Here is a 15,559-nt window from a genome sequence, read left to right on the forward strand (position 1 = left end):
GTGAGAGTACGCGGTTGTGCGCATGTGTAAGATATCAATTTAATGGGGGCATGATGATGACTCGCTACCAGAAGAATTACCCTAATCTGTCGGTGATAACACGCGTTTACCCTAGTCGTTCAGGTACCAGTTACTATAATTTATGCCTTTTATGAGTCGTTTGTGACTTTAACTAAAACTCAGCAGAAGTTGAATATTGTATTAACGTTAATTAATGCAGTGATTGACAGGTTTGATTTAACATTGTATACCTAACGTTACGCTTTAAATCTGTCGGTGAACACGCGTTTACGTTCAGTTGCTATAATTTATGCCTTTTACAAGTCGTTTGTGACTTTTAAAACTCATCAGAAGTTGAATAAGTTACTGTATTAACGTTAATTAATGCAGCGATTGACAGGATTGATTAAAAATTGTAGACCTACGTACGCTTATCTTCACATATTAATTATACAAATATCGCACTATTGCAACAAACGAGCAAATGTGCCAAAACATGCCAAAGAAAAGTAATGGATTTTGAAAGAAATAGTGTAAAAGAAGTATATGACGTCACTCCAAGTACTGATATGTTAAAAATATTTATCTTCTTTATTTGTAAATTCATGTAAAATATTTCCAAATGTTTTTTTTTTCATTTAATAAATTTTATGTAATTCTATACGTTCACGTGTATTGGAAATTTAAGGTCGAAAATCCAACCAATATCGAAACAAAACAGTTAACGTTACAGAAGCTATAACTTGAGCAATTTATAATAATAATATAATATATAATATAAATCAATTGTCCAAAATCTCTGCTACTTTTTAAGAGTTTAATTGTTTCGTAATTAACCAAATCCGGAAGTGCATTCTGTGCGGATATTATGTTTAGGCGCAAGGCATTATGGGAACAGTAGTTCGCTACAGTGTAGTAATTTTTTAAACAGAACGCGGTTAAAATTCTTATTGACTTTTAAAAGCAGCTCATCGTATGATAAGGCATGCGAGGTAATATGCGGGTTTTTAATAGAAGTTGAATAAAAAATCAGTTGGTTTGTAGTTTAATTTTGGCGGACCAATGAACAAAAAAGACAGCAAAAATGTCCCACCCTGGCGTCTGAAATCGTCTCGTCCCCTTCCCTCAGACTCGGATGGTCCTGCTGTGGTGAGACAGGTGTGGAGGACTGATGGCAATCTGAAAGGTAAGCATGCATGTGAGCAACCTACAGTACACTGTTTACGTGTGCACATACTTTATATGAACAGCACTATTTAAATTCTTTATAGTTTTTTTTTTCTGTAAAGGCACATGACTTAAGTTGTTGCAACCATGCAAAATTGCAAAACACATAAATATAATTAAATTTAAATATGATTTATTTTATGTAATAAACTGAACACATGTTATTCACTGTACAGTGTGGTTTATTTCATGCACACATGCACTTTGTTTTGCATTACAGAGCATTATGGTCGCAATGACAGTCAGCAGTTTTTTAACCGTGGAGGTTATAGGTCCTTCAGGACTTATTCTCACTGGCGTGCCAAACCACCAAGGCAGTTGGGACCTTGTGGCAGGTTTCCGGGTGGCAATGTTGATGGGTCAGTCAGTATAAGAAGTCCCAAAAGTGATTGTCAGATTGTGACAAATTCTATCTAAATGTTGGGTTGTAATTTTCACTCCATGTTAACCTGCTAAAAATATTATTTTCCTGCGTAGGTCTAACTGGAGGGGAAAGGGGCAAAAGGAAAGGGGAAGAGAGGAAAATAAGTTTAAGAATTTTGGAAGGGGATGTGCAGGGAGAGGAAGACAAAAAGGTGGAAGAGGAGGAACGTTCTTTAGGATTACAGTAAGAATCAAACAGAATAACACTGTTTATTTAAGTTTTATGGTCCATTCTAACCAGTAATAAACAAATAGTGCTGGATTTTCAGATATCAAACTAGTCATAAAACTCAATGTCCAGTAATTGATTTAAAGATTTGTAATCTTGAATTGTAATTCTTTTGAATGATACGAGTCCATAAGATCTTTATGTCTGCTACCCAGATACCACGTGCAAAGAAATATAAGCAGCAATGGCTAATAACAGCACTTCAGAAACATAGTCCCATACCCTTCAAGCCACTACATGTAAGTAATCTCACATGTAAAACATCCACCAGAAGTCGGCAAAGTTTTATTTGATGTTAAATGTTGTGTATTTGCCTATTTATTATTCTGAAATCTTTATTATCTTTTAATTTAACTATAATTCTTACAGAGTTAGTTTAAATCGTATATATCACCACTAGTCTTTGCAATTGCTTTGTGACTTAAATCTGTGTTTGTCTCATTGTGTTTGTATTTAGTACTGCACATCAGGTCAAAGCGTTCACTTTTATGTGGAGGATGAGGCCGCTGCCAGCGCCCTGCACAAACTGTCACGCAGAATCACGGACAGCGAGGGGTTCAAAGTTCTGCATCGTTCCTACCACTTAAAACTAACATTTGTTTTAAACTTCCTTCTCTGTCTTTACTGGATTTTTTTTCTTTAATCAAGGCTAATGGTTAAAGTTAACATGAAATGAAAGACAAATTTGTTTAATCTCAGCAAAGTTTTACTAAAACTGGTTATCATCTTTAGAGTACTGACATGCTTGTTTTGCAGGTGGTTGTCTTCACAAACCCTTGTTTATATCCTCCTTTCCAACAAACCAGCCTGAAGCCAGAACATCTGAAGCATTTAAAGGTTATAATTACTACTGATGATGAAAAAGTGCTTTAAAAAAGTTTTTTTTCTTATATATGCTTCTTGTTACTCTTAAGCCCGAAGTATAGTCTGTTTTTTACATGTACGCAAAGGTACGTGCACGGTCGAATGCACAGCCTTGCAAAGTATAGTTTATTTGACTCGTACGTGTACACGGACGTTCGGCACATGCGCATTATGATGCATCTCCTGGGCTACATACTACGTTCTCCTGTAGGTACACACTCTTCTGATGATGAAAATTGTCTCACGTGTACTGTGTGCGGACCCTCACGTATGAGTAAAAAATAGAAACATTTTTGGCCTTAAAGAGCACCAATGGGCCGTTTCACGATTTTAGATTTCCTTTGGTGTGTAGGAGTGTATTAGTACGTTAACGATATGCAAAAGGTACAAACCCCAAAAATAAATGATGACGCGAGTTATCACCTCGAACGTAAATCTCTTTTCTTGGACTACAACAAACACAGATTGGTGACGTGGACAAGACCGACACTATCATAATTCCTCCCACTTTGACTCATAGCCTGTAAGTTAACTCCTGTTAGCATTGCATTTTGAGCAAATCTTTCAAACATGATAAGGAGCGTCACATTTTTGTCTGGCGTCAGAGGTATTCAGGCAAATCACAACGTACAACTTAGCTGGCCAAATTAGAACAGTTTTGTACAAAATCGGTACGTTTCGGAAAGACGGGGAAATTTTAAGCTACAAAAATGTACGGTATGTGGAAATAATGTGTTTTTAAACCATAAACCACGCAAACACATTGATTTCAGGGTTTCCCGCAGCACTTTTCAGTTCGGGCGGCCCGCCTAAGCTGGGAAACCCTACCGCCTTAACTAGGTCGTTGAAAAAAAAATTAGCTGCAAAAAGAATGCATCTCGGAGTATAGTGCAGACGCTCTTCACACTGCAAACGGGCACGTGCGCCACACAGCCGAATTGGAAAGACGTGGTCCGGACCATCACTGCCATGCCCCCCGCACAAGCCTACCACCTTAACTAACAAATTTTCCGCGGGAAACCCTGGTATTTTACCAAATACACAAATTAATGTTGTTTTTTAGCAATGAAATAGATGCTCTTTAATACTTCTGATTGTGGTTCTTTTTCACAGAAATGCCTGTCGAAACGTTTTAATGTCTCCCAGAAGTGTCTTGATCTGAGCAGCATCCACACTGATCCAGGTAAAACTTAATAGCATCCAAACATTGGCCAAAATACTGCAATTAACAAAAATACCTTTTGATTGCTGAATACGTTACATGTTTGCAAACTTGTTTTTTCCCCACCAGCCTTGGTTTCTGAGAATATTCAGGTGACATTAAACCAAAACAAATGCGTGCGGGCTGTGTTAGAAATCATTGAGGAGAATATTCCAGGGGTAAGATTGCACTACTCAAATTTTGCGCATTTACATCACATTCGTGGATCCTGGTTTAACATTTTCTAAAATGTCTTACAATTAGCACAGTGGCTCAGTGGGTAGTACTGTTGCCTCACACTAACTGTGCATTCAGACCGCCACCGGCGAGAGCGTCAATAAAAGCTCTGGCTGCCCAGACAACGACGCTAAAGAAAAGTTGTAGTGGACGCTCTGACGCTCGAATGCATTCTCTGAACTCCTCTCAGGCGGAGGTTTCCGCCTTCCGATTGGTTGCCGATGAACATTTCCGCCTTCCGATTGGTTGCCGCCGAACCGCGTCATATCTCATTACCATAAAGTTGAGCTGATTTCAACTCTCCTCGACGCTCACGCTGTACATGACGCGCCGCTGCTCGCCGCCGGCTCTCATTGAAAATGAATGACTTCCGACCACTTTGACGCTCTCGACGGTGGCGGTCTGAATGCACAGTAAGAAGATCCCCAGTTTAAATCCCTACTAAGCTGGAGGCCTTCAGGTCTGTGCAAGCGGAAAGTCCCTCCCCCTAACGATTGACGATTGGCTCTTTTTACTAAAAGCAGCCATATTGACCATTGCAATCTCCTCCATTCATATCAATACCAGTGATGTATCCTGGTAATATTAAATATCTTTGTATAGATCAACTAGTGTGGATTAACCGGTTCTCGCGATGAATAGAGATCCATGCATGCATTAAAAAATGAGATCTGTGACATTAACTATGAACATCTACTAAAGTTCAGCTCCTTTATCTAGATATAAATAGGAGATCAAAACATCCAGCTGCTGGAAAGGGTTAAAGGAGACATTTCGCAAGACTATAAAATAAATCTTTGGTGTCCCCAGAGTACGTATGTGAAGTTTTAGCTCAAAATATCGTATAGATCATTTATTATAACATGTTAAAATTGCCACTTTGTAAGTGTTAACCAAAATGTGCTGTTTTTGGGTGTGTCCTTTAAAATGCAAAATGAGCTGATTTCTGCACTAAATGGCAGTGCCGTAGTTGGATAGTCCAGATTAAGACTGACATCACAAGGGGAGCCAAATCTGAATGAGCTATTTTTTAACATGCTAACAGAGAATGGTTTACCAAAACTAAGTTACTGGGTTGATCTTATTCACATTTTCTAGGTTGATGGAAGCAGTGGGGACCCAATTATAGCACTTAAACATAGATAAAGTCAGATTTTCATGAAATGTCCCCTTTAAAAATAACCCTGAGTTGGCATAACTTGGATCCCAATTTCAGAAAACATTTGTCAGCCGTCTCAGGGTGATTTCTGGCCATTAAGACAAATACATTGCATTCTAGAAATATGAAATGTTCTGAATTATTGCAAAAAGTAAAGTATCTTCTTTTTTTTTGACCCTTTACAGTTGTCGTGTTTGAATCTGAGCAACAACAAGCTGTTTCACCTGACTGATCTTGCAGATCTGGTGCAGAAAACCCAGAGTCTGAAGTCACTGAATCTGTCTTGTAATGAGGTGAGAGTTGCTTGGGTCACCGGGCCTGTATGCATTTGTTTTGACTATTATTATCTCACTTAATTTTTTGTTTACTCCAATCTAACTGTATTAGCATCTGTCATCTGTTATATTTTGTTCTGTGTGACTATAGCTAAGGTCTGAGGAGGAGCTCGACAATCTGAAAGGTCTCGGACTGGTTGAACTTTGGTTGGACAGAAACCCTCTGTGTGATTGTTTTGATGATCAGACCTCGTATATCAGGTCAGTATGAGTGTCCAAAAGTAAAGGGATGGTCGGTAGATCATAATTATAGGCCTGTAGATGGTAACTAGAGTAGTTTGAAATCTCATGGGTCAAGATTCCTAAATTAAAGAAAATTCATAAGTAAGGATTATCAGTTCATCTGAGCATTTTTTTTTTTAGATAAGCCTCTCAATGGGTTCTGCCAACAAACTGGTATTTCTAAATGTCTGAGACTGGGATTAAATGGGAAATATCACAAGAATCTGAATTATTTCCATGTTTAAGTGCTATAATTGGGTCTCCAGTGCTTCTATCAACCTTAAAAATGTGAAAAAGATCAACCCAGTAACTTAGTTTTGATAAACCATTCTCTGCAAGCATGTGAAAAAATAGGTCATTGAAATTTGTCTCCCCTTGTGATGTCAGAAGGGGATAATACCGCCCCTTAATCTGCACTATTTAACCATGGCACTGCCCTTTAGTGCAGAGAAAACATAAGTAGGCTATAATAATGTATAATATAATGTATTTAATAATAATATTGATCATGTATAAGAATATATAATACAGAAAATATTAAGTATAATCATGTATATTTTTTTATATCAACATTTTCATACACATCATAATTATAGCATAGTATTTGATTATAGTGAGCATGGTTTTAGGTTTTTGTTGAATTTTTGCATACATTTAGAAGACATTTTCATACAAACCTTTTTTTTTTATAACGATTTGTTTGTGAAAACATTCGTATGCACATCTCAAGCACAAATTTGTGCAAACGCATGCTTATTAAATGAGACCCATTGTCATGGATCACAAGATGTAACAGTTCAAAATAATGGTGAGCATGTTTTTTATGTGTTGGAAATGTAGGTTGGTTCAATTTTTATCTTTTCCTTTTGTGGCTCGGGTACGTCACATTTTCTTCTTGTCTTTATTGTTTTCTCTAACAGGGCACTGCGTGAGCGATTTCCCAGGCTTTGTAAACTGGTGAGTTTTTCTGCATCGATAATGTTTTGAAGTAACTGAACTCTTGTGCAGTCAAATACTTTCTGTTTATCAGATATAACGTCTGTCAATCATTAATTTGTCAAGGAGGATACAATTTCATTGAAACTGACTTCCATTCTAATCAATCCCCATCCTACTTTTTTCTCAGTAAATATCCTGTACATTTAAATGAATTTTAAACCGCAAATGCCACTGATTTCTCTTTGTAATGCTGTTGTGTCTGTAGGATGGTCATGCACTTCCACCTCCTATCAGTTTTGGTATTGAAACCAGCACAGTTCTTCCTCCCTGTAAGGTAAATGAAATTGTTAAATCGACGTGAAGGAGGTCTATGGTGTTTTTTTTTTTTTACAATATGTGTTGTTATTCCAGGGCAGCTATTTAGTCTCAGATGAAATCATGGGTGTCATTCAGCGCTTTCTACAACAGTAAGTCAAGGTGTTTTTATGTGTTGTCATCTTAATGGTGTCTTGGCAGCATTGATGTGTGCTTTCTGTTTCATGGCAGGTATTACAGCCTGTATGACTCTGGAAACAGACAGCAGCTGATGAACGCTTATCATGATGGAGCCAGTTTCTCTATCAGCCTGCCACCCTTAACCAATCCCACTAGGTCAGTATTTCACTGTTAACACTTTAAAGGGATAGTTCAGCCAAAAATGACAATGCCATTATTTACTCACCCTTATTCTGCGTTTACACCAGCAGCGGTAGAGGCGGCAAACGTGGGTGATTTACATGTTAAGTCAATGCAAAGACACGATTAGGCATCCTGTGGCGCGAATGGCGCGGAACGCACCGAAGGCGCGGAGCGGATGGCGCGTTCCGTGCGCATTTCCTGCGGGAATGCTCAATTCGCAAGTTGAAAAATCTGAACTTCGGCGGATTTCCACACCGCGTTAACCAATCAGCTGTAGTAGTGTCGTGATTACAGAAAGCAAGCGGAGTGGTGGAGTCTCAGCGGAGTCGCAAAAGCCCCTCCCATGATGCAAATTTCCGCGTGAATTTCTCGAATGACTAGAATTTCACGCGCAGCTTTCGCTCGCGAATTAAGCGAGAGAACCTAAATGTTCAAGCGTCCAACTATGCGTGAATAGCGCGTTTTTGCCGCCTTTACCCTGGCTGGTGTAAAGCGGGTCGCACACCGGAAGCCCAGCTCAGCGCCGCGTAGCACCTAGGGCTGGGTACCGAACTTCGATACTTTTATGGTATCGAATGAAAAACTTCGATACTTTGAGTATCGAAAAATTCTTTATCTTTCGATGCCAAATTTCGATTCCAGAAGCGGCTGTGTCTGTGAGCCTGTACTTGTGTGTAAGGACCTAAAGCGCCGGCGATTGGCTGTCCACCACCACGTGACGGGGAGGATTTCTGAAAATACTCGCAGTCCACCTCGCAGTCACCCAACACAAGTGTAGAAAGGATACAATATGATAAGAAAGTCTTTGTGACAGTCTTACCAATAAAGTTAGCGCAAGCATGGCCGTGTTGTCGCCGTGAAAGGCACATCAACCAAAACGGCGCTTCTCCTAAAGTGACGAGGGGTTTCAATTTAAAGCACGCGCACAGCCTGTGATTTACTCGCGCCTGGTTCCGCATGGCAAGGCTTTGCGCGCGCGTCTCCCACAACAGTCTCGACAAGGTGTTTAAACTTGACCCACGCGCGCAGCTTGTGTCTCTCAATACTTATGAAATACTCGCGCCTGTCTCTCCGCATCGCAAAGCCTTCATGCCCTCGTCTCGCAAAATGGACGATGCGTTTAAACCTATTTTTTACAGTCTATGGTTTAAACTTGACGCACACGCGCAGCCCAAAGCCTGGCTCGTTATTTAAAACAAACTAAAATTCCATTTAACTGGTTTGCTAATTTCACTTGAATGAAATGACATTGAACTCATTTTAAAAATCCCAAATGTATTTAATATTTGGATAATTATAAAGTTGAGTATTGTTTACAAAAAACAAACATGCATACAAATCTTTCCAGTAAAACTCAGTCACTCATTTAAATATTTTAACTTTTTGTCAAAGTTGCAGCTATAATGAATCCACAAATACTGTTAGTCCAAGCTAAATACCATTTTACATTTCATAAAATAAAGCAGTGTTAATTATATTCTTAATTTCTTTATTTTTGTTTCCTTATTTTCATTAAAAAAAAACTGATAAGTGTGTCTGCTGGCGCACCCCTATCCAAAAAGCACAACCAGTTTTATTAATGTTACCCTGAGTGAGAAGTGTTACCAGAATTTGTTTTAATTAAGGTGAAAAATAAAAGTTGTGTGTTTAATGTATTTTTGTTAATGTTTCAATGGATTTTAAAACATGGTATCGAAAAAAGTACCGTTAGGAACCGGCATCGAAACGGAGGTATCGAAATTGGCACCGGATCGAAAGATTTTAAACAATACCCAGCCCTAGTAGCACCGCGCCGTTCTAAAAAAATCACACATTGTTTTCTATGAGTATACGCACACTGGCATCGCCAGTTGTCCTAGACGCGATGCTGAGCTGCATGGCCGGTGTGCGACCCCCTTAAACGCAGCATTATGTCATTTGAACCCCCAATATCTTTCTATGTTCTTCAGAACCTAAACACAGGCCCAGTTTTAAGTTTTCTGGTTATAAAGGAAGTGGATTGTGAATGAGGCGGTCACCATCCACTCCCATATGCCCCTTTTCCACCAAGGCAGTTTGAGTGCTGGTTCAGAGCCAGACTTAGGGGCCAGTCACACCAATAGCGTTTATGGCAGTTGCAGGCGCCTTTTTTGAATGATATTCTATGGGCAGGGCGCGTTTGCGCGCTGTTTATGCGCGCCGGGCGCCTTGCGGTTTTTTGCCGCCTGCCGCGCACGCGTTTTTGAAGGAGCGCTGAGAGCGGAGAAGCGCCCGACGTCATTCGTGTCTTTCCATTGTCCAATCGAATGAGGGGAGAGGCGGGCCTTACGTTGTGGTGGGGGAAGTTTACAGTTGCTTTGAAGAACCGGACACCACTCGCTCACTCTCTCCTGCGTGTTTGTGCACCTCTCATCCTCAAACAAGGTCAGAGCAAGCGTCCTCTTTTTAAAGTTTCTGCTGATATGACAGTTAACAGCAAAAGAGCGCTCACGCTTCAATATTTGATTGACAAGACAGCTGACTCGGTGGTTGCTTAGCAATATGAAAAGCCGCGTCGCACTGCTCTTTTTTTAAAAAAGGCAGTGCGTCGCGCCTTGCGTTTGCAAGCGTTTAAAGCGCTTTTGGTGTGACTGAAGCCTAATTGTTTAAAAACAGAGATGCTCCTGTCACTGCTTAATGTCATGTCACTTTCCCAGGTGCATGTTAGCAGAGTATCATGACGCTAACCGCAATCTTAAGCAGATCACTGATTCATGTAAGTTTCATACCTGATGAATTAACAAATTATAGAAAGAAATTTAAAATGTCTTTTTGAAGTTAAAATCTTCCCATCTTGAATCCTATGCTCACAGCCACACGGATACGCAACCTAAAACGCTCCCGGCTCAATGTGGTCGCCTATCTCAATGAACTGCCGAAGACCCAGCACGACATGAGTTCATTTACTGTGGATGTCAATACGTATACGGTAGGTTCGCCATGCTGTCACTAAACATCTTGTTTACAGATTTACTTTTATCACAAATGAATGTCATCTTATCTTTTCTGCAGAACTCTCTGTTAGCGTTCACAGTGAGTGGACTGTACAAAGATGGTGAGGCTCATGGTAAAAAAATATAATATCTAAGAGCAGTAAATGTTCATCCTAAAATGATTATTTTTCCTGTCTTCAGTTATTGGTGGATCGAAACAAGCTGTGAGGGGATTTAGTAGAGTATTTATCACAGTTCCTGCTCCGAATTCTGGGTAGGAAAAGGCACAACCATGACTAAATACACAGATGCGTGATTCTTGCGAAATTAGGCTTAAGAGGTGTCATGAAACATTTTGATAAAAAGTAAATGCTATCAAAATAAGAAGCATACAGTTACAAACTTCTCTTCATGTACTATTTTGCACATGATTTCAGATGACATCATACAAACCAATTTTTTTGTTTTTTTTTCTACATTAAAGGGGAAATTTTTCATTACCGCAACGTGTCCATGACTGGATTTGGGTTCTTTGACATGAAAATATTTATAATTAAAAAATCTAAAAAATAAAAAGCTTCAGTGCATGTTATCCTATAAACATTCACAGTAAAGAAACATGTGGTATTTGGTGATCATTGGTAAATGTAGAGACAATAATAAGGAATATAAATGTGTCCAAGACCAATTTTCTCATCCTCCGCAACAATTTTCAATCATTGTTTAAGCCCTCAAGGAACTAACATTAAAAAAAAAATAGTTGGAAGGGACATAATTGAATGTGACACACAAAATGGCTACCAGGTAAGCAGTTCTTATTTTTTCTCTCCAGATAAGTTGAAATTTTGTTTGTCATAGTACCTAGACAACTTTTAAGTACCCATTACCGAAACATGAGTTTTAAATGCATATATTTAATGTAATATCATGTTGCGGTAATGATCATTTTTGATAATAATAATCTAAAAAAATTTAATAATTCTATAGGAAATATTTTTTAAATCCTCTTAAAATAATGGTTATAGTAAGTTCAGACCTTAAATAAAAAAATTGGCTTCAAGGACTTTTTAAAAATTCTGATGCTGGACACCTTCTAAATCTGGATTTTGTGAGAATCACCCAGATACTGACGCAACTTACGAGAAGATATCCTTTACGTATGAAAATATTCTTTCATGTAAATTCCTCTTTATTGCATGTTGCAGTCTGTGCATAGTCAATGATGAGCTCTACGTGAGGACAGCCACATCTGTGGAGATTGAGCGAGCATTTACAGCACCACCAGCCCCGACCCCCTCAAGCAGCCACCCAGTGTCCACCCTGTCGGCATCCCAGCAAGAAATGCTCTCTGCCTTTTCACAGTGCTCACAGATGAACCTGCAATGGTCTCAAAAGTAAGAGCAGAAATTTTGTATATTAAAAACTGAAGGGAACAGAACTATACGAGGAGCTCAGATGCAAAAGCCTCTAAACGCCAACTCTGTCAAAAATGGGATAATGATATTGACCAAATGCTCTTGGCATGAACAGTATTACACGTTCATCAGATATTTTCTCATCAAACAGGGTTCCCACGAGTCTTTGAAAGTTTGTGAATCTGGGGGGAAAAATTCAAGGCCCTTGGAAGTTCTTGAAAATAAACATGCATAGATACTGGGCATTGAAAGTGCTTGAATCTATTTTATGCAAGAAGTTTTCTAGAAAAATCCATATTTTCTGTGTAGTGTAGGATAATATCATAAAAAGACTTTAAGCACACGTGCTAAACTGTTCGCGGTTTAAATGCCTATATCTCTTGTAGGCGAATTTTGATTTAATACCAAAATGCTTTTTTGCATAGTTGTGTTTGACACATGAAAACGTCTCTGGTTATGTATGTAACTGTTGTTCCCTGAGAAGGGAATGAGACGCTGGATCTTCTGCCATACTTCGTGTAATGCCGGCTTTGGCAATATTTTAGATAGCGATATACTTCCTGGCTCCCGCGTCACCCTGTCTTTGTCGTTAAGCCCCACCATTGGTTGAATTTGATATACACATTCAGACGCACTTACCCCTGGAGGCGTCCCCAAAGTGTCACCGCAGTGACGCAGCACGAGTTCCCTCGAAAGGGAACTGTAACAATGTATCTTAAAAGGGAACACAATGTAACCTTGCTCTCACTTGAAATGTGTCCTCACATTTAGTCCTTGATTTGGGGGTATTGGACCTGGAAAGTCCTTGAAAGGTCCTTGAATTTGAAGTTAACTAAGGTGTAGAACCCTGATTTACAAGAAAACATGTTAGATGCAGGTTCTTTGCATCTAAGCTCTTCATAGAACGAGAGCGAAAGCGTGAGAAATAATTGTTTAGGCTAGTAGTGTTGTGTAGTTTTGTAGATTTTAATCATAACGCCCACCCCATACAGTGTTATCTTGTCAAGGCCTGTGTGTTGAAGTTATTTGTGTTGCTGTTAGATGTCTGCAGGATAATGCATGGGATTATCACCGAGCTGCACAGATTTTTACAGAACTGAAGGTAATATTCAAGCAAATATACCTCATTTGTTTTTACTCATGACCTATAAACATACTGCAACACAAATACAGATTTTTAGCTTTAACTGCACATAAATTAAGCTGAATTTTCCACATACAAGTGAATTTGATTCATTTTGAAGTAGACCATGTGCTTCCGGAAATCTCATCACATTCACTATTTTATTTGGGACATGAAACTAGCCTTTTTGTATCATTCACATGTTTTTGTGTCTCTTATAGGAACAAGGAAAGATTCCTGAAGCAGCGTTCATAAAGTAAATAATTGAAATTCATATTAAAATACATGTTTTTATTTGTTGTTTGACATTAAATTTGTGATGCCAGACTGAAGTGAAACGCAGAGATTTGTTTTATATTGTTTTATTTTGTGTTTCATTTATTCTTTAAAGGACTATACCTCAGATTGTACTTGAATAAATAACACAATGCCACTGATTCTTTGTTATTTTTAAAAAGCACTTTTTCTGTTTTAATTGTCATGTTCATGGTACATGTGTTTTTGTTTTACTTAATAGTAATAAATGCTTACATGGATGTTTACATGGAAATAAAGTTTACATTTATTGCACATTTTCTTCAGGTTTCCTCTGCATCAAATGAGTACCTCAAGTGAGTTAGATCAAAGAATTTTTTTTACAACATGTGTGTTGAAACTGCGGAAAGCAAAGAAGAAACATGCATCGAGGAAAAACATGACTGAATTGGTGTTTCTGAGTATCATAAAAAAAATGTGACATTAAGATTTTAATTTTAAGGCATGAAATTAATTTTGTAGACAAATATAAACTGTGCACTTAACTATTGGAAATAGCTCGTATTAGACAGACAGACAGACAATATAGAAATATCTGTCTAGTAAAACAAACTTTAAATGTCTATTACATTTAACAAATCGAGTGTGATTTAATTTGTGGCTTGTTCTTTGACCTTCCCAAAATGGCGGCGGCGGCTCTGCAGTCCAACTTCCGTATTCTTCTAGTCGCTGTGACGTCACGACGCCACTCGCTTATTCCTAGTATGAAAACAATAAACAACCCAGTGAACCCACTGCCTCAGAAGGACCGTAGAGCACCCGTCGCGTATTTTCCCTGACATTTGTGATTAAAAGAAGAAACAGGGCGTCGGGTTGCTTTGTATAATCGTTGAATAAAGCCGCTCAGCCCAAATCCAGGTCCAAACACGAAGACTCGGGGGATTTTGGTGTCAAAGCATAGGAAGTTAGACGGTCTCGTCCGCTCTTGTCCACCTCATCTCGCATTCACTCCGTTATTCTCGTCTGCACACAATACCGAGGGCCCTTAAATCTGTTATGCAGGACTGGTCTCTTGTTCCGCCACCTCTCTGCTCCCTCTCCCCGTCTGTCGTGGCCCTATGTCTCGGTGGCTGTTCCCCTGGTCGGGCTCAATAAAGAAACGGGCCTGTCGGTACCTCCTACAGCACTACCTGGGCCACTTCTTGGAGGAGAGACTGAGTTTGGACCAGCTGAGTTTGGACCTGTACAATGGCAGCGGTGTCATTAGGGAGATTAACTTGGATGCTTGGGTAAGTGAGACATGTCCAGGCCTTGTTCTGTAAGATATATCCACCATCATGTGTCTCTCATTTGTCCTGCCAGTATTTCGCAATGTCTGGACACACTTGAGATCAACACAACTTTAGATTGCACTGCTGACGTCATTTGTGTTTTTGATAACTTTAGCTTTTATATTCTTTGTCTGTTTTTGGAGTGGTCATCTGTCACACCATTATAAATGGTTACATTTAATCCAGATCGACTGTTACAGTGATACATTTTATCAATGTGTGGTGTTTTTGTGTGTATAACCCACAACCTTTACACTGTTAACACAATTTTAGCTAACACAAACCACAACATCCTTTGCTTGTTTTATAATCACCGCCTCTTTGGCATGTTTTCCCTGTTTTGTTCTCGCGGGTTGCCAGATGTTCACCTTTAGATCCCCCTAACTACTCTGAATCTTCTCTTTCAGTCAGTCAATGAGTTGTTGGAGTCTTTAGGAGCTCCGCTAGAGATTGTGGAAGGTTTTGTGAGCAGCATTGCGGTGACTATTCCCTGGGCGGCACTTGTGACGGACCACTGCACCCTTGAAGTCACTGGATTGCAAATAACATGCAGACCCAAATACAGAAACAGTAAGTAGGGCTTTATTAAGGTGTCTGGACTGCTAGAATTTTGCCACTTATATAGAGGAGTGCCAAATGTTATCATAACCTATGTGCGTTTTGTTTTTGGTAAAAATGCTTTTTCAAATCCCAGTTCACCATGCAGAGGCAACAACCATAGGCTTACTGAGAAGAGTTACCTCTGTGGTGCTATCAAAACATGCTTTGTTTGTTTGAGCATCCGGTCCTGTCTTGGCACAGCCTATATTGTGACTTTTGGGTGGGACTGTTTGGTTGTCTGACCATCTGTCTGAATGCTTTTGGGGTCATGTTCTCCTTAAATGTCTGTTTTGTTTGGCTCTGGGTTAATGTTATTAAAACATTTTTGTTTGTATAATTGCTCTTGTAATTACTTTGGTAATCTTAAATT

At 39.1% G+C, this 15,559-nt stretch overlaps 3 protein-coding genes across 4 annotated transcripts in view; all 3 read left to right on the plus strand.

Annotated features, from left to right (window-relative positions):
• Nucleotides 1–32: 32 nt before the first annotated feature.
• On the plus strand, nucleotides 33–2,752 carry LOC135761928 (uncharacterized). Its single transcript, XM_073812106.1, has 7 exons — nucleotides 33–123; nucleotides 1,130–1,186; nucleotides 1,448–1,586; nucleotides 1,705–1,834; nucleotides 2,035–2,118; nucleotides 2,337–2,441; nucleotides 2,636–2,752. Exons 1-7 carry the CDS (start codon nucleotides 51–53, stop codon nucleotides 2,750–2,752), a joined length of 705 nt encoding a protein of 234 aa, XP_073668207.1. The 5' UTR covers nucleotides 33–50.
• Nucleotides 2,753–3,118: 366 nt separating this feature from the next.
• LOC135745532 (nuclear RNA export factor 1-like) lies at nucleotides 3,119–13,798 on the plus strand. Its single transcript, XM_073812107.1, has 16 exons — nucleotides 3,119–3,127; nucleotides 3,857–3,926; nucleotides 4,035–4,123; nucleotides 5,526–5,633; nucleotides 5,767–5,876; nucleotides 6,818–6,854; nucleotides 7,102–7,170; nucleotides 7,248–7,303; nucleotides 7,383–7,487; nucleotides 10,190–10,248; nucleotides 10,346–10,461; nucleotides 10,545–10,587; nucleotides 10,667–10,739; nucleotides 11,671–11,859; nucleotides 12,922–12,982; nucleotides 13,225–13,798. Exons 1-16 carry the CDS (start codon nucleotides 3,119–3,121, stop codon nucleotides 13,261–13,263), a joined length of 1,233 nt encoding a protein of 410 aa, XP_073668208.1. The 3' UTR covers nucleotides 13,264–13,798.
• Nucleotides 13,799–13,986: 188 nt separating this feature from the next.
• atg2a (autophagy related 2A) overlaps nucleotides 13,987–15,559 on the plus strand; it is a 39,023-nt gene continuing 37,450 nt past the window's right edge. Inside the window, exons 1-2 of one of the 2 annotated variants that reach the window (XM_065275232.2) lie at nucleotides 13,987–14,547; nucleotides 14,997–15,159. In XM_065275232.2, coding sequence (XP_065131304.1) covers nucleotides 14,377–14,547; nucleotides 14,997–15,159 — 334 coding nt within the window. In that variant the 5' untranslated portion in view covers nucleotides 13,987–14,376. The remainder of the gene's footprint in view (nucleotides 14,548–14,996; nucleotides 15,160–15,559) is intronic. The other variant, XM_065275231.2, reaches the window with a different exon arrangement.

The sequence above is a fragment of the Paramisgurnus dabryanus genome, chromosome 16, assembly GCF_030506205.2.
Source record: "Paramisgurnus dabryanus chromosome 16, PD_genome_1.1, whole genome shotgun sequence".
NCBI classification, from domain to species: domain Eukaryota; kingdom Metazoa; phylum Chordata; class Actinopteri; order Cypriniformes; family Cobitidae; genus Paramisgurnus; species Paramisgurnus dabryanus.